The following is a 16171-nucleotide window of genomic DNA, read 5'->3' as shown; positions in this document are numbered from 1 at the left end:
ATTAGTGAATATCACCTTGTCAAACGCATCACTGAAAAGTAGAGCTAGGTGAAGCTATTTATAAAGGAGAAATACACAGAGAATCCCCAAGGTATTACATTTTACCATGGAATCTGGTTATGTCTCAAAACATAAGGGCTTTGTAGTCTGTGTTAATTGTACATGCTCATACAAAAAGCTGTCTACATGATGAGTACACCATATCTCCGTGTCATCGTCTTAATATATAGTACAGTTTTCCTTCACCGCCCTGCCTTTAAAATAGGGTAAAACAATCAGGGCCAGCTTGCACCGGAGCCGGGGCTTCGTTTGCCATTGATTTATATCTGAAACAACCTCTCCTGGTGCTTCCACTGCTAAAGGTGAGACGCACAGCCAATGTTTGTGACAGAGATGGACTAGGCGCGGTGGCAAGAGAGAGAGGGATGATGCGGTTTTAAAAAATGCATCACCATTAAATCAAAGAGTAACCTTGAAAGAGTTCAGGCCGGTGCCAGCTCGGTGACACGCTCTGCCCTCAGCGCTCGGTGCCACGGAGCATGCCAAACAGCAGGGAGAGAGAGAGCTGCGACGCTCTGATACAGGTTAGGCCGGTAGTGCTGGGTAACGGTCCAGCTCCTCGCTGACCAAGGGCATTCACACCGACATGCTGTCCAAGTCAGTGCTCAACACGCTATAGGAAAACGTATGTTGTCTGAGAGGGGTGGAGGTGTCCTTGCAAACCGCCTCGCTAAAAAGTTGACAAAAAAAAATAAATAAATGGGTAATCACTTGGAGTTGGTGGTAATCAAAAACTGTGTGCACAGATGGTGCAGAGTTAGAAACCACTGGTTCGACATATGTGACTCCTGATGTTTGACTAAAACCTCCACTGACCTTCTCTCTTTGTCTCTCCTGCATTTTTTTGCTTAAATAGAATGGATTTAGGGTAAAGAAACGCTTTCATTATGAGAAAATACCAAATGTGAATATGAATTTTATTATTCTTGTTTGCTGTGAGACAAACTCCCCGAGCTATTACATGGGCTTTAGTAGAGCAGACTAACAAAGCACTAGAGTGCAGCCTAGAGGAGGAAAAATTAAACCCCAGCGGTCCTTCGGCTACAGCGGTTGAACTTTACATATTACTTGCTCATGCAGATTACTAAATCAAGGAACTACACCTTTTTACGCCTCTTAATAAGGCACTAATGCCTCAGAGGAGACTCTTTATTGAGACGACTGGCAGAAAGGCTGTGCAGCTGCTGAGTTCCACCAAAGTACCCATATATTCAGTAAATAATGTCTTCTGGGCTGTTATGGTACACATAAAACAGTTACCAGTGCATGTGGACTGACTGAGGTAGCGTGCATACATTAGAAGCAAAAATACCGTAGTGAGAAACAACCCTTGAGATTAGATGTCTGGGCAGAAGCTATCTGTGGTATATAACTTATTTTTAAATCTAACTTCCTCCACTTCTCCCACATTCATTGAGACATGTCATCCATCTATCTCGGCCTCCGGCTGCAGTAGTTCCTCGACCATGAGTGGCTGCTGCAGCGGGGCTGTATTTCAGCATGTTGAAGTGCATGGAGAATTCCCATGAAGGGTAAGGGATTATGGATTTTGGCCTCTAAGCTGCCTGGATGCCCAGTGAGGATGTCTCTGAGCGTAGTAATCTTCAAACACCACGCAGAGTGATGAGTGGGCACTGAGGAGTTCTACTCAGGATCTAAATGTGTTCCAGCAAGTTACTGGTGAGAGAGAGAGAGCGAGAGAGAGAGAGAAAACACCATTTGGTGCAGAAATGGAAAGGATCGACTCAGTGGCTCCTCCAGGCAAGAGACACTTTTGATCCTGTGACCTGTTTTGAGCTGTAGTCTGTGTCGAAAACTCGCGCCAAGCAACGAATCATATTAGAGTGGTGCGAATGTAAATGTCATGGTTCCCCATCACCACACATAACGGCAGATGGAAAAAGTCAATTGAGCAATTTTTGGGGTCAGGTCGGGCACTCTCGGGGGGTTGCAAACCTTCATAATGAGGGCAAGTCTGGTTTAGACTGTGTCCCAGAAAATGGGGCTCGATGTGTTGGCCATTCTGGCATTAGCCAATGTGCAGTGGATGACAGTGGAATATAAAGGAAAATCTCAGGAATACAGCACAAGAGCACGAGGTAAGGGAAGGAAATGTCAGAGAGAATCAACGTGCACCTCCCTGATCAATATCAGAGAGGAATTTCTCGGACTCCATCCTGATTAAATTAAACCCCCCAACTACATCATTTAATTTAAGGCCCTGATTGTTTTCCTGTCTTCTTTAAGTGAACTCAAATTGCTTTGATACCATCTTGGACCTGAAGATAAGGTGGGTGAGTGCAGGAGGAGGATCAGATGGGGTGAAGGACACCGGTCTTTATGGAGATCATATCCTCTCCTCTTGCTCGTATCAAAAGCCTTGAGATGATGTCAGAGGTCAGGGTTTAGGAGGGGCGCCAAGGCACGCCAGGAGGACTTCCTTTGAGAAATCGGACGGTACGGACACTAAAGATGCAAAAGAATCTAACAAAGTATCTAAATACTTGTTTCCATATTACACAGAGGGTGAAAACGAGGTGCATTGTGCAGAAAGTGACCTCAGGGTGCACATGGATCAAAGGGTTCAACGTTCCTTTGGTGATAATCAAATTAAGCCTGCAAAGCTCTACATTAAACACAATTTCCAAATATAAATCCATAATCGTCTGTTTCAATGTACTGCTGAATGTGTGCTGATGTGTAAAATTGCGTGCGCTGTATGCGGCTCACACACTCCCTGTGACTGTGCAGTACAAACACTGTCCAAGGCTGCAAACAGGTACATCAATTTGGAGCATGACAAGAAATTCCCTTTAGGTGACAACAAAATGTACATGCTATTAGATCAGCTGCAGTATAGTGTGATGAAATAAATTGAAGCCAACAGATGAAAGCTCGGGGGGCCCCAACAGGAGAGAGGAGACTGTTAAAGGGTGCGCTGTCCCTTCTTTTATGTTACACTGCCATCATTTGGACAGATACAGAACTAAACACTGGTGGGTGTTTCATGTGCGAGAGAAGGAACACAGTGTCATCATATCACTAATACAGACATTAGTTCTTGTCACTATCAATTAATCTCCCTGTTACTCTTTTGATTAATCAGTTAGTCGCTCACTCCATAACCTTTCAAAATACGGTGAAATAATGGAAATCACAAACGTCTTGTTTTGTCCAACCAAAATTCAGTCTTCGGTTACCAGGGAGAGAATAAGGTTTGAGAAGTTTTTTTGTTTTTGAGAGAAGTTTTCTTGAAAATGACTGAAGCTATCCAATCAATATCAAAATACTTGCTGATTGTGTTTGTAGATGGAGTACATTAGAGCTGAAACAGTCGAGTACTTGATTAGTCGATACCTTCACTACGTAGCTGTCAATCATTTCTTCAAAATGTACTTTTTACAGTCGGAGACCAGAACAGAATTTGCATCATACAGTTTTTCACCGTATCAGTAATCTTCCAAGGCTTCTGTGTGCAAGTATTTTGCTTTTGTTTTTTGTTTTTCTTCAGTGCTTAGAAAACCATTGATAGAGAGGAGTTCATACACATTTACTGCTGGACTGTTTCCCTTTGCTGCTCCTTTATATCTCTACAGCACAGCATTTCAGAGGACAATGTTCTGGTGTTCACTCCTCTACATCATTTTACAGCTATAGCTACTGGATACATTAAGATCTGCTGCTCTAAAACAGAACTTTGCTTCTCAGCCATTTGAAACGTGAAGTACCTACAGCAGGAATATATATTATGGGAATATACTGTAGGAATATAGGAATTTTGTCTCTTTGGGAATGTGGATTATGCTTTCAGTGCTAATCTGCTCAAACAATTTAACAGTTTTGGCATGAGCCACAAAACTTGAAGTAGTTTCCAACAGGAGTGCAGGGTGCTCTCTGGGTGTCTGGACAAATACTGAATCTGTGTGTGTGATGTGTACTGTAACCCTTTAACCTCCTCACCAAGACAAAAGCAATGAAAACATTTATTCTTTATATATTTTATTTCCTTGGGGCACTAATAACAAAAATGTTTTTTAAGAACAGACCCCACATTTTTGGAAATATTGGCCTCTACCAAACAGTTGTAAGTAAAACATGTTTTCAATAAGATACAGTGAGTCAAAATGTGCTCAACCGTATGGTTTTTTGCACACTTTGGAGCACAACACGCTGCAGACACACAACACTGGCATATAATGGCGTTGTAAAGTTGATATTGTGAGGGTGTTACAGAACACACAGAACAACGACAGCATTCGTCTGGACTCTGCTTTTAGCTCTGTTTTGTTCTCCACCAGCTCCCGAGGAAAATATCTCGACCTTTAGCTGCTAAATGCCCAAAAAGATTCCACAGTACTTTTCTAAACCTCCTGCTGGGAATGAACCAAAGCATGGAGCTGCAAACACACTGCTAAACCTCGGCCGTGTTCCTCATCTTACATAAAGAGTCATTTGATCCTTTATCAACTCAAACCTGTTTGTTCAGAGCACGTTTAAAGGGAGCTTGGGAGGGAAACAAACCCAACAAGGGAAAGTGTGTGAATCCAGACAATAATACTTTGAATTATGATCTGATTATTATTATGAAATGTTATAATTAAAAACAGAGCAGATCCAAAGCACTCACTGGGTCTCTAATGTCTATTCTCCGTAGTGTTCTCTAGACTAGAACCACCAAACCAGTTTGCACAATGGTGCACACACACACACACACACACACACGGAGCCATTAGTGCTCCTATACAGGAATATGTGTTTGCACGAGACAAACGTTTGAGTGACGTCAGCAGCTGCAGAGAGGGAGGGAGCAGCTGTGTGGACACTCAGGACGGGACTGAGCCGGAGACAGGGCCTCCTCCTGCAGGCTGCCAGCACGGAGAGGTAGGTGCGCAACACACTGACGGGTTAGTTACAGGTCCGCTCATTCTGCGTTGATGTGTGTGATCTTTAAAGGGGGGGATGGGCGGGAGGGGGGGGCGCAGTGAATCAGGCGGTGTGTGTTTCGTGGTGCGGTGCGGATGTATCCTGCTCATATCCATCCCCAGTATGGCGCTGCTCCATCCAAGAAACACTATGTGTTTCTTCTGCGTTGTTAAAGCGCCGCATCACTGCAGCATTACAATGAGTCGTGACGTGCGCTCTGCGTAAAACGTGGTCATTATTTCTTCCCTCCATCCCCGGTGCTGATGGGCTGAGTGTGGTGCTGATGGAGTGAGTGTGTGTGGTGCTGATGGAGTGAGTGTGGTGCTGATGGAGTGACAGTGTGGTGCTGATGGAGTGAGTGTGTGCTGATGGAGTGAGTATGTGCTGATGGAGCTGATGGAGTGAGTGTGGTGCTGGTGGAGTGAGTGTGGTGCTGATGGAGGGAGTGTGGTGCTGGTGGAGTGAGTGTGGTGCTGATGGAGTGAGTGTAGTATGGCGCTGATGGAGTGACAGTGTGGTGCTGATGGAGTGAGTGTAGTATGGTGCTGATGGAGTGACAGTGTGGTGCTGATGGAGTGAGTGTAGTGTGGTGCTGATGGAGTGAGTGTAGTATGGTGCTGATGGAGTGACAGTGGTGCTGATGGAGTGACAGTGTGGTGCTGATGGAGTGAGTGTAGTATGGTGCTGATGGAGTGAGTGTAGTATGGTGCTGATGGAGTGACAGTGTGGTGCTGATGGAGTGAGTGTGGTGCTGATGGAGTGAGTGTAGTATGGTGCTGATGGAGTGAGTGTAGTATGGTGCTGATGGAGTGAGTGTAGTATGGTGCTGATGGAGTGAGTGTGGTGCTGATGGAGTGAGTGTGTGAGGGAAGCAGGTGGTGGATTCAGTTTAAGACAAGAGAAGCTGTAAATGTCATCACCAATCACATTTGAGACGCTGAAAGCAGGAAGTGTTTCAGGCACTTTTTCACGACAACTGACTTAAACAGTCACTGATTCATTTTCTGAGAACTGACCTACTTGATCAACTGACTGAGTGTTCTGCTAATCATTAAGATTATTGTTAGAAAGTTTCATTTTTACAAGCACCATGTTTAAGTTATTCATATGATTTGTATGTAAAAAAAACTATCTCTAAAAATCTAGTGAAGAAACTAGTAAGTGTCATGAAATGGAAATAATCAAGTACAAGTACCACAAATTAGTTCTTTAGTAAAAGGTTTCTGTCCATCACTGCATGAACATCACGCATCACTAATTATAATCCAGTGACATAAAACATATTATTCTGCTACTTTAGAAGAGTTTGAATGCAGCAAACTATTTCTACACTCTAATATTGTCACTTTTACTTTTAATCAATCAATCAATCATTCTTTATTTATATAGCACCAGTTCACAAAAGCGTTATCTCATGACATTTTCCATAAAGAGCAGGTCAAGACCAAACTCTTTAATTAGAGAGAGACCCAACGATTCAGGAGTTCAACATTAAGGATTCAAGAATCCCCACATGAGCAGCATCACATATTATGTTGAGCAACAGTGGAGGAAGAACTCCCCTTTAACAGGAAGAAACCTGGAACAGAACCAGGCTCAATGTGGGCGGCTTCTGTAGGGGTCTGTGTTGGGTGGAGGTTGGAGAGAGAGAGAGAGAGAGAGAGAGAGAGAGAGAGAGAGAGAGAGACAACACAAACAGCAACCAACGTACCAGCAGTGACTATAGCACTAACAATAGGAGTGTGACTAACAGATTAGCACTATGATATTACTGAAAAACATGATGAGGGCCGACGATCCGCAGCAGTGATTCATGAACCAGAGAACCACATCAGCAGGACCAGGACCAGGACCAGGATCCACAGGAACCAGAGAGATGAGGAAGCACAGAAAGGCTCCGGGGAAGATAGCAAGTTAGAGGCAGACATTTGGCTGACATGAGACATAATGATGGAGAGGAAGAGGAGGAGAGAGAATAGAGAGGAGCTCAGTGCATCATGGGAGTCCCCCGGCAGTCTGAGCCTATAGCAGCATAACTAGGGTCTGGTCTAAGGCCTGAGCTGGAAGGTTTTTAGTCTACTCTTAAATGTAGAGAGGGTGTCTGCCCCCCGAACCCAAACTGGAAGGAGGTCCCACAGGAGAGGAGCCTGATAGCTGAAAGCTATCCTGAACTACTTTTGGAGACCAAAAGTACCACCAGTAGACCTGCATTCTGGGAGCGCAGTGCTCTAGTGGGGTAGTACGGTACTATGAGCTCTGTAAGATATGATGGAGCCTGACCATTAAGAGCCTTGTAGGTGAGCAGAAGGATTTTAAACTCTATTCTAGATTTTATTGGAAGCCAGTGAAGAGAAGCCAGTACAGGAGAAATGTGGTCTCTTCTTTTAGTTCTCGTCAGAACACGAGCAGCAGTGTTCTGGACCAGCTGGAGAGTCTTTAAGGACTTATTGGGGCAGCCTGATAATAATGAGTTACAATAGTCCAACCTAGAAGTGACAAATGCATGGACCAATTTTTCTGCATCATCAGTGGATATGATGGGCCTGATTTTAGCAATATTACGTAGATGGAAAAAGGCAGTTCTAGAAATCTGTTTAATGTGGGAGTTAAAGGACAAATCCTGATCAAATAAGACTCCCAGATTCCTCACAGTGGAGCTGGAGGCCAGAGTAATGTCGTCCAGAGCAGTTATGTTGGTAGAAAAGGTGTCTCTGAGGTGTTTGGGGCCAAACAAAATAGAAAGATTTTAAAAGATCTGAAAGCTTCTTTCACAACTGAAGGGGTTTAAATAAATGATGTTGTCCCCAAGCCCCACTACATACTACTCCTTCCATTCGCTAATCCGAAGTCGCTCTGCGTTCTCCACAGGTAATCGTGAAAAATGGAGGGAGGAAATTTGTGAGTATACATTCAGTTCATACCTTCATACCAATGAATTTGATCGTTGTTAGAGCAGCAGTCACGGCGCTGACCGCTCTGTGTCGTTGCAGCGGCTACTCCCGAGACTATCTGGACCGCTTCATCCAAAGCCAAGACTCGTCTGTGGTGAACAGGTTCCAGCAGAAGTACTGGAAGACCAAACAGACGCTCATCAAGGTCACCGGGAAGAAAGAGGACGAGCATGTGGTGGCGTCAGACGCGGATCTGGACGGCAAGCTGGAGGTGAGGAGGAACGTCAGACTGCGGCGCCGCGGCACGTTCACAGTCACTCTGTGAACCGAGAAGCCGCAGAAACATTAAGAAAAGCTGGAGATACTTTCCCTCAGGTGGACGCTGCAGTGACTGAAATGGCTTTTTGATTCACACTGTGCCAGTATCTGCTTGAGGCTCCCAACTTACACGAGGCAGCCTCTCAACCCCCTCATCATCTATGCCTCCATTTCAGGGGTGAAGTGAATTTAATGGCTGAAATCGATAGCTCATAAAAGCTTGGACATCCGGCCTTAATTCAGGCCACTGCCACTGCTAAGTGGATATCTACGCACCACATCAGAGCTCGTTTTTAAAGCTTTGACGTGACATTTTAACGCTTCTGTTTTTACCTCGTGGAGGCTTTAGTGTTCTATCACATCCATGGTGTAGATATTCTTTATCAGTATCATAAGGCTTTACCAGATATCCGTGGTTTGTCTTCTTGAAAGTAACTTGAAGACTCACTGAGAATAACGTGATCAGGGATCTTTGTTTGGCTTTGCGTCTGAGGTGATCTCTTCTTCTGATCTGCAGGTTTTCCACTCCATCCAGAGAACATGCATGGAGCTGCTAAAGGTCATCGAGCAGTACCAGAGGAGGATCTGCTGTAGGTTCAAGCAGCTTAAGTGTTTGGGGGAAATCTGAACTCTAAATTAACAATGAAAGAATCACCTGCTGACCGAGCGGGCGTCCATGCATATTCAGACATATCAGTACTCCTTTAAATGCACTAACATGTAAATATTAAATCATACTTACAAGAGCCTTTAGTAACGTCGTACTAAACACGTGAAAATCCAGACTTATCAAGGTAGCCCATACTTCGTTCTCCCCAGCTATATCCTGCAGCTCCTCCAGGAGGACCCTGAGGCACACTCAGGCTGGATGGGACCCTGCCCCACTTACCTCCATTCAAAATACACAATAAATTAAACTGACCTGTTCAAGGAGACGAGGAAACACATCAATAACAAAAAAAGAGGTGCAGAGATGAGAGATCCTGCTTACAACTTGACTAGATGAAGAACAGATGAAGCCCTTGTTTGTCTGGACCCAACAGGGTGGTTTACAGACTGTCCCATTAGCTCCAGGTCCTTGCTTCAGTCCCAGATGCTACTGTAAGACAAGGAGGCATCCAGGAGGAACTCTGAACCAGCTGCTCTTATGAACCACCTTGTGCTTAAATGTCTTGGTTGTTGAAGTAGGTGCATGAGCACAAAAGTCTAATCACTAAACACCTCGTGTGTTCAGATCAGGCACACAAATCCTCCTCAGCAGCAGCAGAACTACAGAGTACCCCGGTGACGCCGTCTCCAGGAGCCCACCCAGAGGCTCCTGGAGGGCCAGGCACTGTGAACTGCTATTTGTGACACTGACACACCTCCCATCAAGGGTTATTCTGGGAAAGGATTCTCCAGATGCACATTTGTCTGCCCCCCCCCCCCCCTGCTGGGAACAATCTTTTGCCTTGGGAGACTTTTTACCTGTGGAGCTGTTGCTTCCAACAACGCAGCTCCAAGGGTCAAAGTCCCACTCCCCAACCACACGAGGGAAGTCCTTCTCAGAGAGGGAATCATGAATACAGGATACGTGTGTTTCTATGTACAGTATGTATTCATCATGTGTACAATCACTGGGCTACATGTGATCTAGATACAAAGTTAAATATCAACGCTCATCATAGAAAAGTTGTTATACGTGAAATGCTGATTCCAACTCGTTTTGTACGAGATTGACACTTGCTCTCTCTACCATGCAGTACTTTCCCAGGAGGAGAACGAGCTGGGTCACTTCCTGCGCTCCCAGGGCTCGCAGGATAAAACCAGGGCAGGGAAGATCATGCAGGCCACGGGGAAAGCACTGTGCTTCTCCTCCCAACAGAGGTAGGCAACGCCCAGTGTGTCTACAACATATGTATGTGGGAACACTATAAAACATCCAGGCAATTCACGACAGTTACAGCTGCATTAGAAAATAGTTTTATGTGATGTCTTCTCGTCCTCTTTGTCCAAACTTAACTACAGAGTTAGGTGTGGGCAGTCCTAGGAAATTTTCACCTACAGTATTTGAATAATTACAATTACAGAGCAAAAGTCTGAGGTTAAAAATATGACTTCAAATTATTCAACAGACTGTATTATACACTAGGTTGTAACCTTGTAAGGTATAAAACTAATGTAGTGACGATGATTAGCAGTCAAACTTGTCCCACTGACACTTTAACTCTCCATCCGACAGACTGGCCCTGAGGAACCCTCTGTGCCGTTTGTACCAGGAGGTCGAAACCTTTCGCTATCGAGCCATCTCAGACACGTGGCTGACGGTGAATCGGATGGAGCAGTCCAGGACGGAGTACCGCGGAGCTCTGCTCTGGATGAAGGACGTATCTCAGGAACTGGACCCAGACACACATAAGCAGATGGAGAAGTTCCGCAAGGTTTGTCACACGTCACAGCGGGAAGCACAGGTGTAACTAATAACTAATAACACACGAAATCCTGCCTGTTTCTGGGCTCTGGTAACTTTTCCTGCTATTACAAAACAAAATGGTTCTATATTCACCAGTAGTTACAAGTCACAGCATTTAGTGTGTAAAATGTACAATAAGTCAGTTTGTTGGCTGATGCTCAGTTTGCTAATCACTGTGTGCAACTGTGTTTATCATAGATTATTTATTTTCCACTAGGTAAGTACACTGTTGCCCATAAAGTTGGAATAAAATTTTTTTTTACCTCTTCTCATGAAATGATTGTGACAATGTGATTTATTCTTGATAAATAAAGTGTATATCTTCTCAACTTTATTGATCAAACTCTTCCAAACATATCACAGTGAAACTTAAACCACAACTCAATTCCAACTTTATGGGCAACAGTGTAAATTGTAAAATGTCTATTACAAATCCCAGAGCTCAAGGTCATATTGTCATAAGGCCTGTTTTGTCCAATCAGTCTTAACCCTTTAACGTCTACCAAGAAAAAAGCAATGAAAAAATTTATTCTTTATATATTTTATTTCCTTGGGGCACTAATTACAAAAATCAATGTTTTTTTAAGAACAGACCCCACATTTTTGGAAATATTGGCCTCTACCAAACGGTTGAGATGTCGTAAGTAAAACATGTTTTCAATAAGATATAGTGAGTCAAAATGTGCTCTACCAGATGGTTGAGCAGAAGGTTAAAGGGTTAAAACCCAAAAGTTTCATCGGAGGAGATGGAACAGACCATGTTTGATGCAGAACTTAAACAAATAAATTGATTATTAAAAGGGGCCTGCAGTTCATTTTCTGTCAGTTGATTAATCATTTCAGCCCTAATTTTGGTGCAACACGGAAAACCGTGTAAACATAGATGAGAAAAAAAAAGCTATTACAAAGAAAAGCCACTAGAGGGGGAAGCACACCATCAAATACTGGTCCAGAACGCTTCACAGTCACTGCTGTTGCTCGCACACACAAGCACTAACTTGAACTCCAACGTTTGTGTTTTCACTGTTAAAACCTGTGTGATATGTAACACTAAGTGCGTGGGACATTTTCTTATCGGCTGCATCTCAGGTTCAAGCCCAGGTGCGTACTTCCAAAACAAGTTTTGACAAACTGAAGAATGATGTGTGCCAGAAAGTGGACCTGCTGGGAGCCAGTCGCTGCAACCTCCTCTCTCACGTTTTGACCGCATACCAGGTACACCGCAAACCCCAGCTGTTTGATTATACTCCACTGATTCTGAATAAAGAGTGTTTTCAATGGCTCTGTACCACATGCGGTTAAGCCAGGAAGGAAGACAAAGATGAAGGGAACAAAGAAATACAAGACACTGCATGGAGATTTAACTGTCAGACCATGCAGGGAGACACTGCAGTCGACAGGAGAGATGAATGAATTACTTTTAACTTTTAATAGTGTGGCCTTGGTTTTGTTCCACCGGTACAGACAACACTTCTGCACTTCTGGGAGAAGACGTCCCACACCATGGCAGCCATTCACGAGAGCTTCAAGGGCTGTCAGCATTACGAGTTCTCCACACTCAAGGTGAGAGAGCGCCTTGACCCGCACGGATCTCAATTGCCGACGCTGCCAAAGTTCTATAATCAGAGACTTGCGTGTATGTTTCCAGACTTTACGAGACCCCGCGGACAAGCCGGGGAAGAAAAAGGGGAAGAAGAAGACGAAAGCAGAGAGAGGAGATGGAAAGAAAGCCGAGGCCACGGAGGACCAGTGAGTAAAAGAAAAGAATGCACCGATCTCATCTTGATCTTTACTATGCAGGTAGACCAAACACGGGCCTGCCAACGGTGAAAACAGAGAGCACGCTTCTAAACGCTGAACCTGTCCGAACAGAACCCACTATTTCCACACAACTGCCTCATGAATGGGGAAAAATGTTCTAAACTGATCGTCTGTTTGTCATATTTGTAGACTCATCTCACTAGCACATGATCCCACCGGCGACAAGAGCAGAGAAGGTAAAAAGACTATTATAAGACTATATTGTGGGCACTGCACGTTTGAACAGAATCACATAGTATAGATATAAGTTTGGTTTATTTTATGGCCGCAACAAATTATATTTTATCATTCTGGTGATTGTTTTCTTGATTATTTGAATAATCAGTCGCTCTCTCTGCCTGTCCAGAGTCGGAGGGAGAGGACAAGGACAGCGTGGCCTTACTGAACGAGATCCTGGGCGGCGTGTCCGTGGACGAGGGCGACTTCTCTCGAGAGTGGACCGAAGTGTTTGGAGATGCGGAGGAGGGAGCGAGCGCAGCATCGGGTAGACCAGAGGAAACTCAGCAAAAGGACGGCTCCTTCTATCTGCCATCTCAGCTGCTGGACCAGAGCTTGAATGATCTGCAGTCTTCCCTCTCAGGTCAGAAGCTTTACTGGCCTGCGTGCGCAGTCGTGCTTGTGTCAGTCAGAGCAGAGTGAACCAGGGAAGGCCTTCATACAGTAGGTCCACTAAACTCTGTGGTTAGCGGAAGAATTCGTTTTTTTTCCATCATTAAGAGCCCGCTTGAGGTTGACTTTAGGGAGAACATCTCTAAAACACCAACATTAGCCACCATTATCCTAATTTCATCAAGTACAAACATGAAATAAATATGCCAGAGTAACATACAATTGTTTGTCCCTGAATGAGCGCTGTAACAAAGGCAAAATAGCCAAAAGTTTCCCCTCTGCAGCTAACTATTTCCACACCGAGAGAAAAGAACTGATTTATCAGACCCGCGTCTGTCAAAGTAATAGAAGGAAGCTATTATAGCATGGCAATTAGTTTTGCCTACCCGTAGGTGTTTGCCAACTACTTTCCATTTCATCTGGGCCCATGAGCTTGCTGCTAGCACTCATCTGGTTTTGTTGATTTGTCCTTTTTTTTTTTTTTTGTAGTTTTCCAGCTTGTGCCGCTCTGAAGCTGTAAAGGAATGAAAATGTGCATTATGTTTGGTCTATGAGATTCAAACAGGCCGAGAGTCCAGCTGGTCAGCGACGCACACTCGGGGCCCGATCAATCGGCTCTTTTGAAAAAGCTGTCAAAACATATTGAACAAGCTGCTTGACTTTTACCACATTCGACTGGTGTTACAGCTGGAATTCCAAATTACGGGGCCACAGAGCAGAAACGAGAACAACAAGCAGTCACAGGAAACTGTCGACAGAATCGAGTCCGAGTCCGAATATAGTATAAAATGATTACACACGGGCAGGCACCGACTTGTGGGAGCAAAATAAGGAAAACCAAGCTCGCAAAACAACAGGAGCGAGCTCAAAACTAATTTACCACGAACAAATCGACTTCTGTGTAAATATGTCTTTCACTTACTGATTTACACTCAAATGAATTTGTACTGTCAATAAACCACCAGACTTTCAGGAGCTGCACAAGCTCCTTCCCGCCGATTCACCGAGAACTTTGGCTGCCATCAAACATCCTGCAAGCGACACCAGCGTAGGTGCAAGCGCCTCTCAGACACGTTAAGTCAAAGCTCATGACCTCCACTTCACCTAATGATTGGAGCCACAAAACAGAACAGGGAAATCCTGGAGAGGGCCTTGGTTTCGAGATTCAAAAAGTCTGAGTGATGTGGACTTGCGTGGCCCTTGGCTCGAGACCAAGAATGTGAAACAAAACTACTACAAATCTTCAAGGACCAAAATCCCCAAATCCCCTTGCCAGTCAAGCACATTCATATGCATCCAATAAGACCCGCTGCTGAAGTCGCATTCAGAGCTCTTAAACACTTCTAAAAGATTTCTTAACTGTGTCGTCATGTGACGTTTACCTCAAAAAACAACAACATCCATCTTCATTCAGAATCTCTTGCCTCCACACCAGGCAAATGTGGATAGGGGTGTTTTAGTAAGGGCGACGCTAGCAGAGGACGCTGGAGCTGAAATAACGAACTACTATGCAAAAACATCCAAAGGATTCAAAAGGCTATTTGGTCATTTGAGCCTGTTGGACTCATTTGTGTGTACGTGGAGTGTAAACAGTTTGTCACTGAATACAATAAACAGCACATTCCAGTGTCTCCCCTGGTGGTATTTAGTGCCGCTACAGACACACAAACTAATAAAAGTCAAATAAATTTGGCGTGAAACAAGACCTCAAAGCTGCGATCGCAACTTCTGGCTTGTATTTGATAAACAGCGATTGATGTCCGATGTGATAAATGGTTTGGCTCGCTGCCGTTTGTGTGTCTGTTACTCAATATCCGTCCACATCAGCACAGCAGCGTGTGAGAGAGTGTGATGATTTATTTGTTGAATCATGCTCTGGCACGTTACGCGTCCCACGTTGATCAATCTAAATCTCCGTCTCCCGTTTCAGATTGGGCCAGGACCATTCCGCAGCCCGTCGCCCAGGCAACAGAGCGCTCATCTGGAGCCAATCAGAGCCTTCCTAAGCCAGCAGTGAAAGGTAAGGATCAGGCCAAATGAGTAAAACATACGGAAAGACTTGAAAGAACATCTCATTCAGAGAGACGTGTCCAGCTAAAACCTGTGTTTATGGGTATTCTCCGAGAATTTGTGGGCTGTTTCCATTCATAACTAATAACTCGTTCCTTTATAGGACAAAGGGAGGCGGTTTGTGTTTGCTCCGTGGCTTTAGCAAATGTGCGGCAATGTGTCTGAGTGACACGTACCCTCTGTTAACTCCTTTTACAGAGACAGCAGGGGCGTCCAAAGACCTCTCAGCGTGGTTCAACCTGTTCGCCGACTTGGACCCCCTCTCCAATCCCGACGCGGTCGGCAAAACTGGCACAGAGCACGAACTTCACAATGCATAATTCTTCCTCGGAGTCAGGTGATCTGAAACGGGCAACTTTTGTTGGCGGGCACAGCGGGATAGAGCTGAGGCATCTGAGCAGCGACACAAAGGTGTCCTCTATTTAGACTTCATCTAGAACTAATTAGCAACAAATGAACTAGAACAATAATAACTATTTTGATCAGTTATTTCCAGTGGTGGGAGACCAGATCAGCTCTCTTACTGAAGTAAAGTAGCTAAACCACAGTGTAAAAACGTCCTGTAAATGTACTTACTCACTTTTTATTTGTCCTTTTTCAAGCCAAAATGCCAAAAATATATATTTGCAGATTCCAGATTTTAAATGCGAGGTTTTGCTGATTTTCTTTAGTCATACATAGCAGTAAACTTAACATCTGTTTTGAAATGTTTGTCAGAAAATCAAGCAAATTCCCTGAGTGAGCCTGGACTTCCTGCACACCTAACTGGGTCTTTTTCTTGTTATATTCCAGCACTATTAGTCATTATGGTAAGGAGCCTTTTTCTACAGTATAGTTATAACACTGTTCTAACAAGAAAAGTTTATCATTATTCAGATATCTGATTAAAACAAGAGAAATCTTCCTGTTACTACAAGAAACAGCTCTGATGTTGTTCTCATGGTGGCAGTACTTCGCTGCTGGAAATGTCCCACCAACAACTAACAGCTCTCTCGTCTTTTCCGGTGTGAAAGAAAAGAAACATTAA

At 44.2% G+C, this 16171-nt stretch overlaps 1 protein-coding gene across 1 annotated transcript; it reads left to right on the top strand.

Annotated features, from left to right (window-relative positions):
* Nucleotides 1-7864: 7864 nt before the first annotated feature.
* On the top strand, nt 7865-15639 carry ica1 (islet cell autoantigen 1). The gene is made up of 12 exons (XM_070835847.1): nt 7865-7881; nt 7974-8145; nt 8710-8782; nt 9935-10058; nt 10414-10612; nt 11734-11859; nt 12109-12207; nt 12293-12393; nt 12595-12641; nt 12812-13045; nt 15005-15094; nt 15343-15639. Exons 1-12 carry the CDS (start codon nt 7865-7867, stop codon nt 15462-15464), a joined length of 1404 nt encoding a protein of 467 aa, XP_070691948.1. The 3' UTR covers nt 15465-15639.
* The last annotated feature ends 532 nt before the right edge of the window (nt 15640-16171 follow it).

Source organism: Pempheris klunzingeri, chromosome 8, assembly GCF_042242105.1.
Source record: "Pempheris klunzingeri isolate RE-2024b chromosome 8, fPemKlu1.hap1, whole genome shotgun sequence".
In the NCBI taxonomy this organism is placed as follows: Eukaryota; Metazoa; Chordata; class Actinopteri; order Acropomatiformes; family Pempheridae; genus Pempheris; species Pempheris klunzingeri.
Note: the sequence above shows the minus strand (reverse complement) of the source record. Positions and strands in the feature narration are given on the sequence as shown.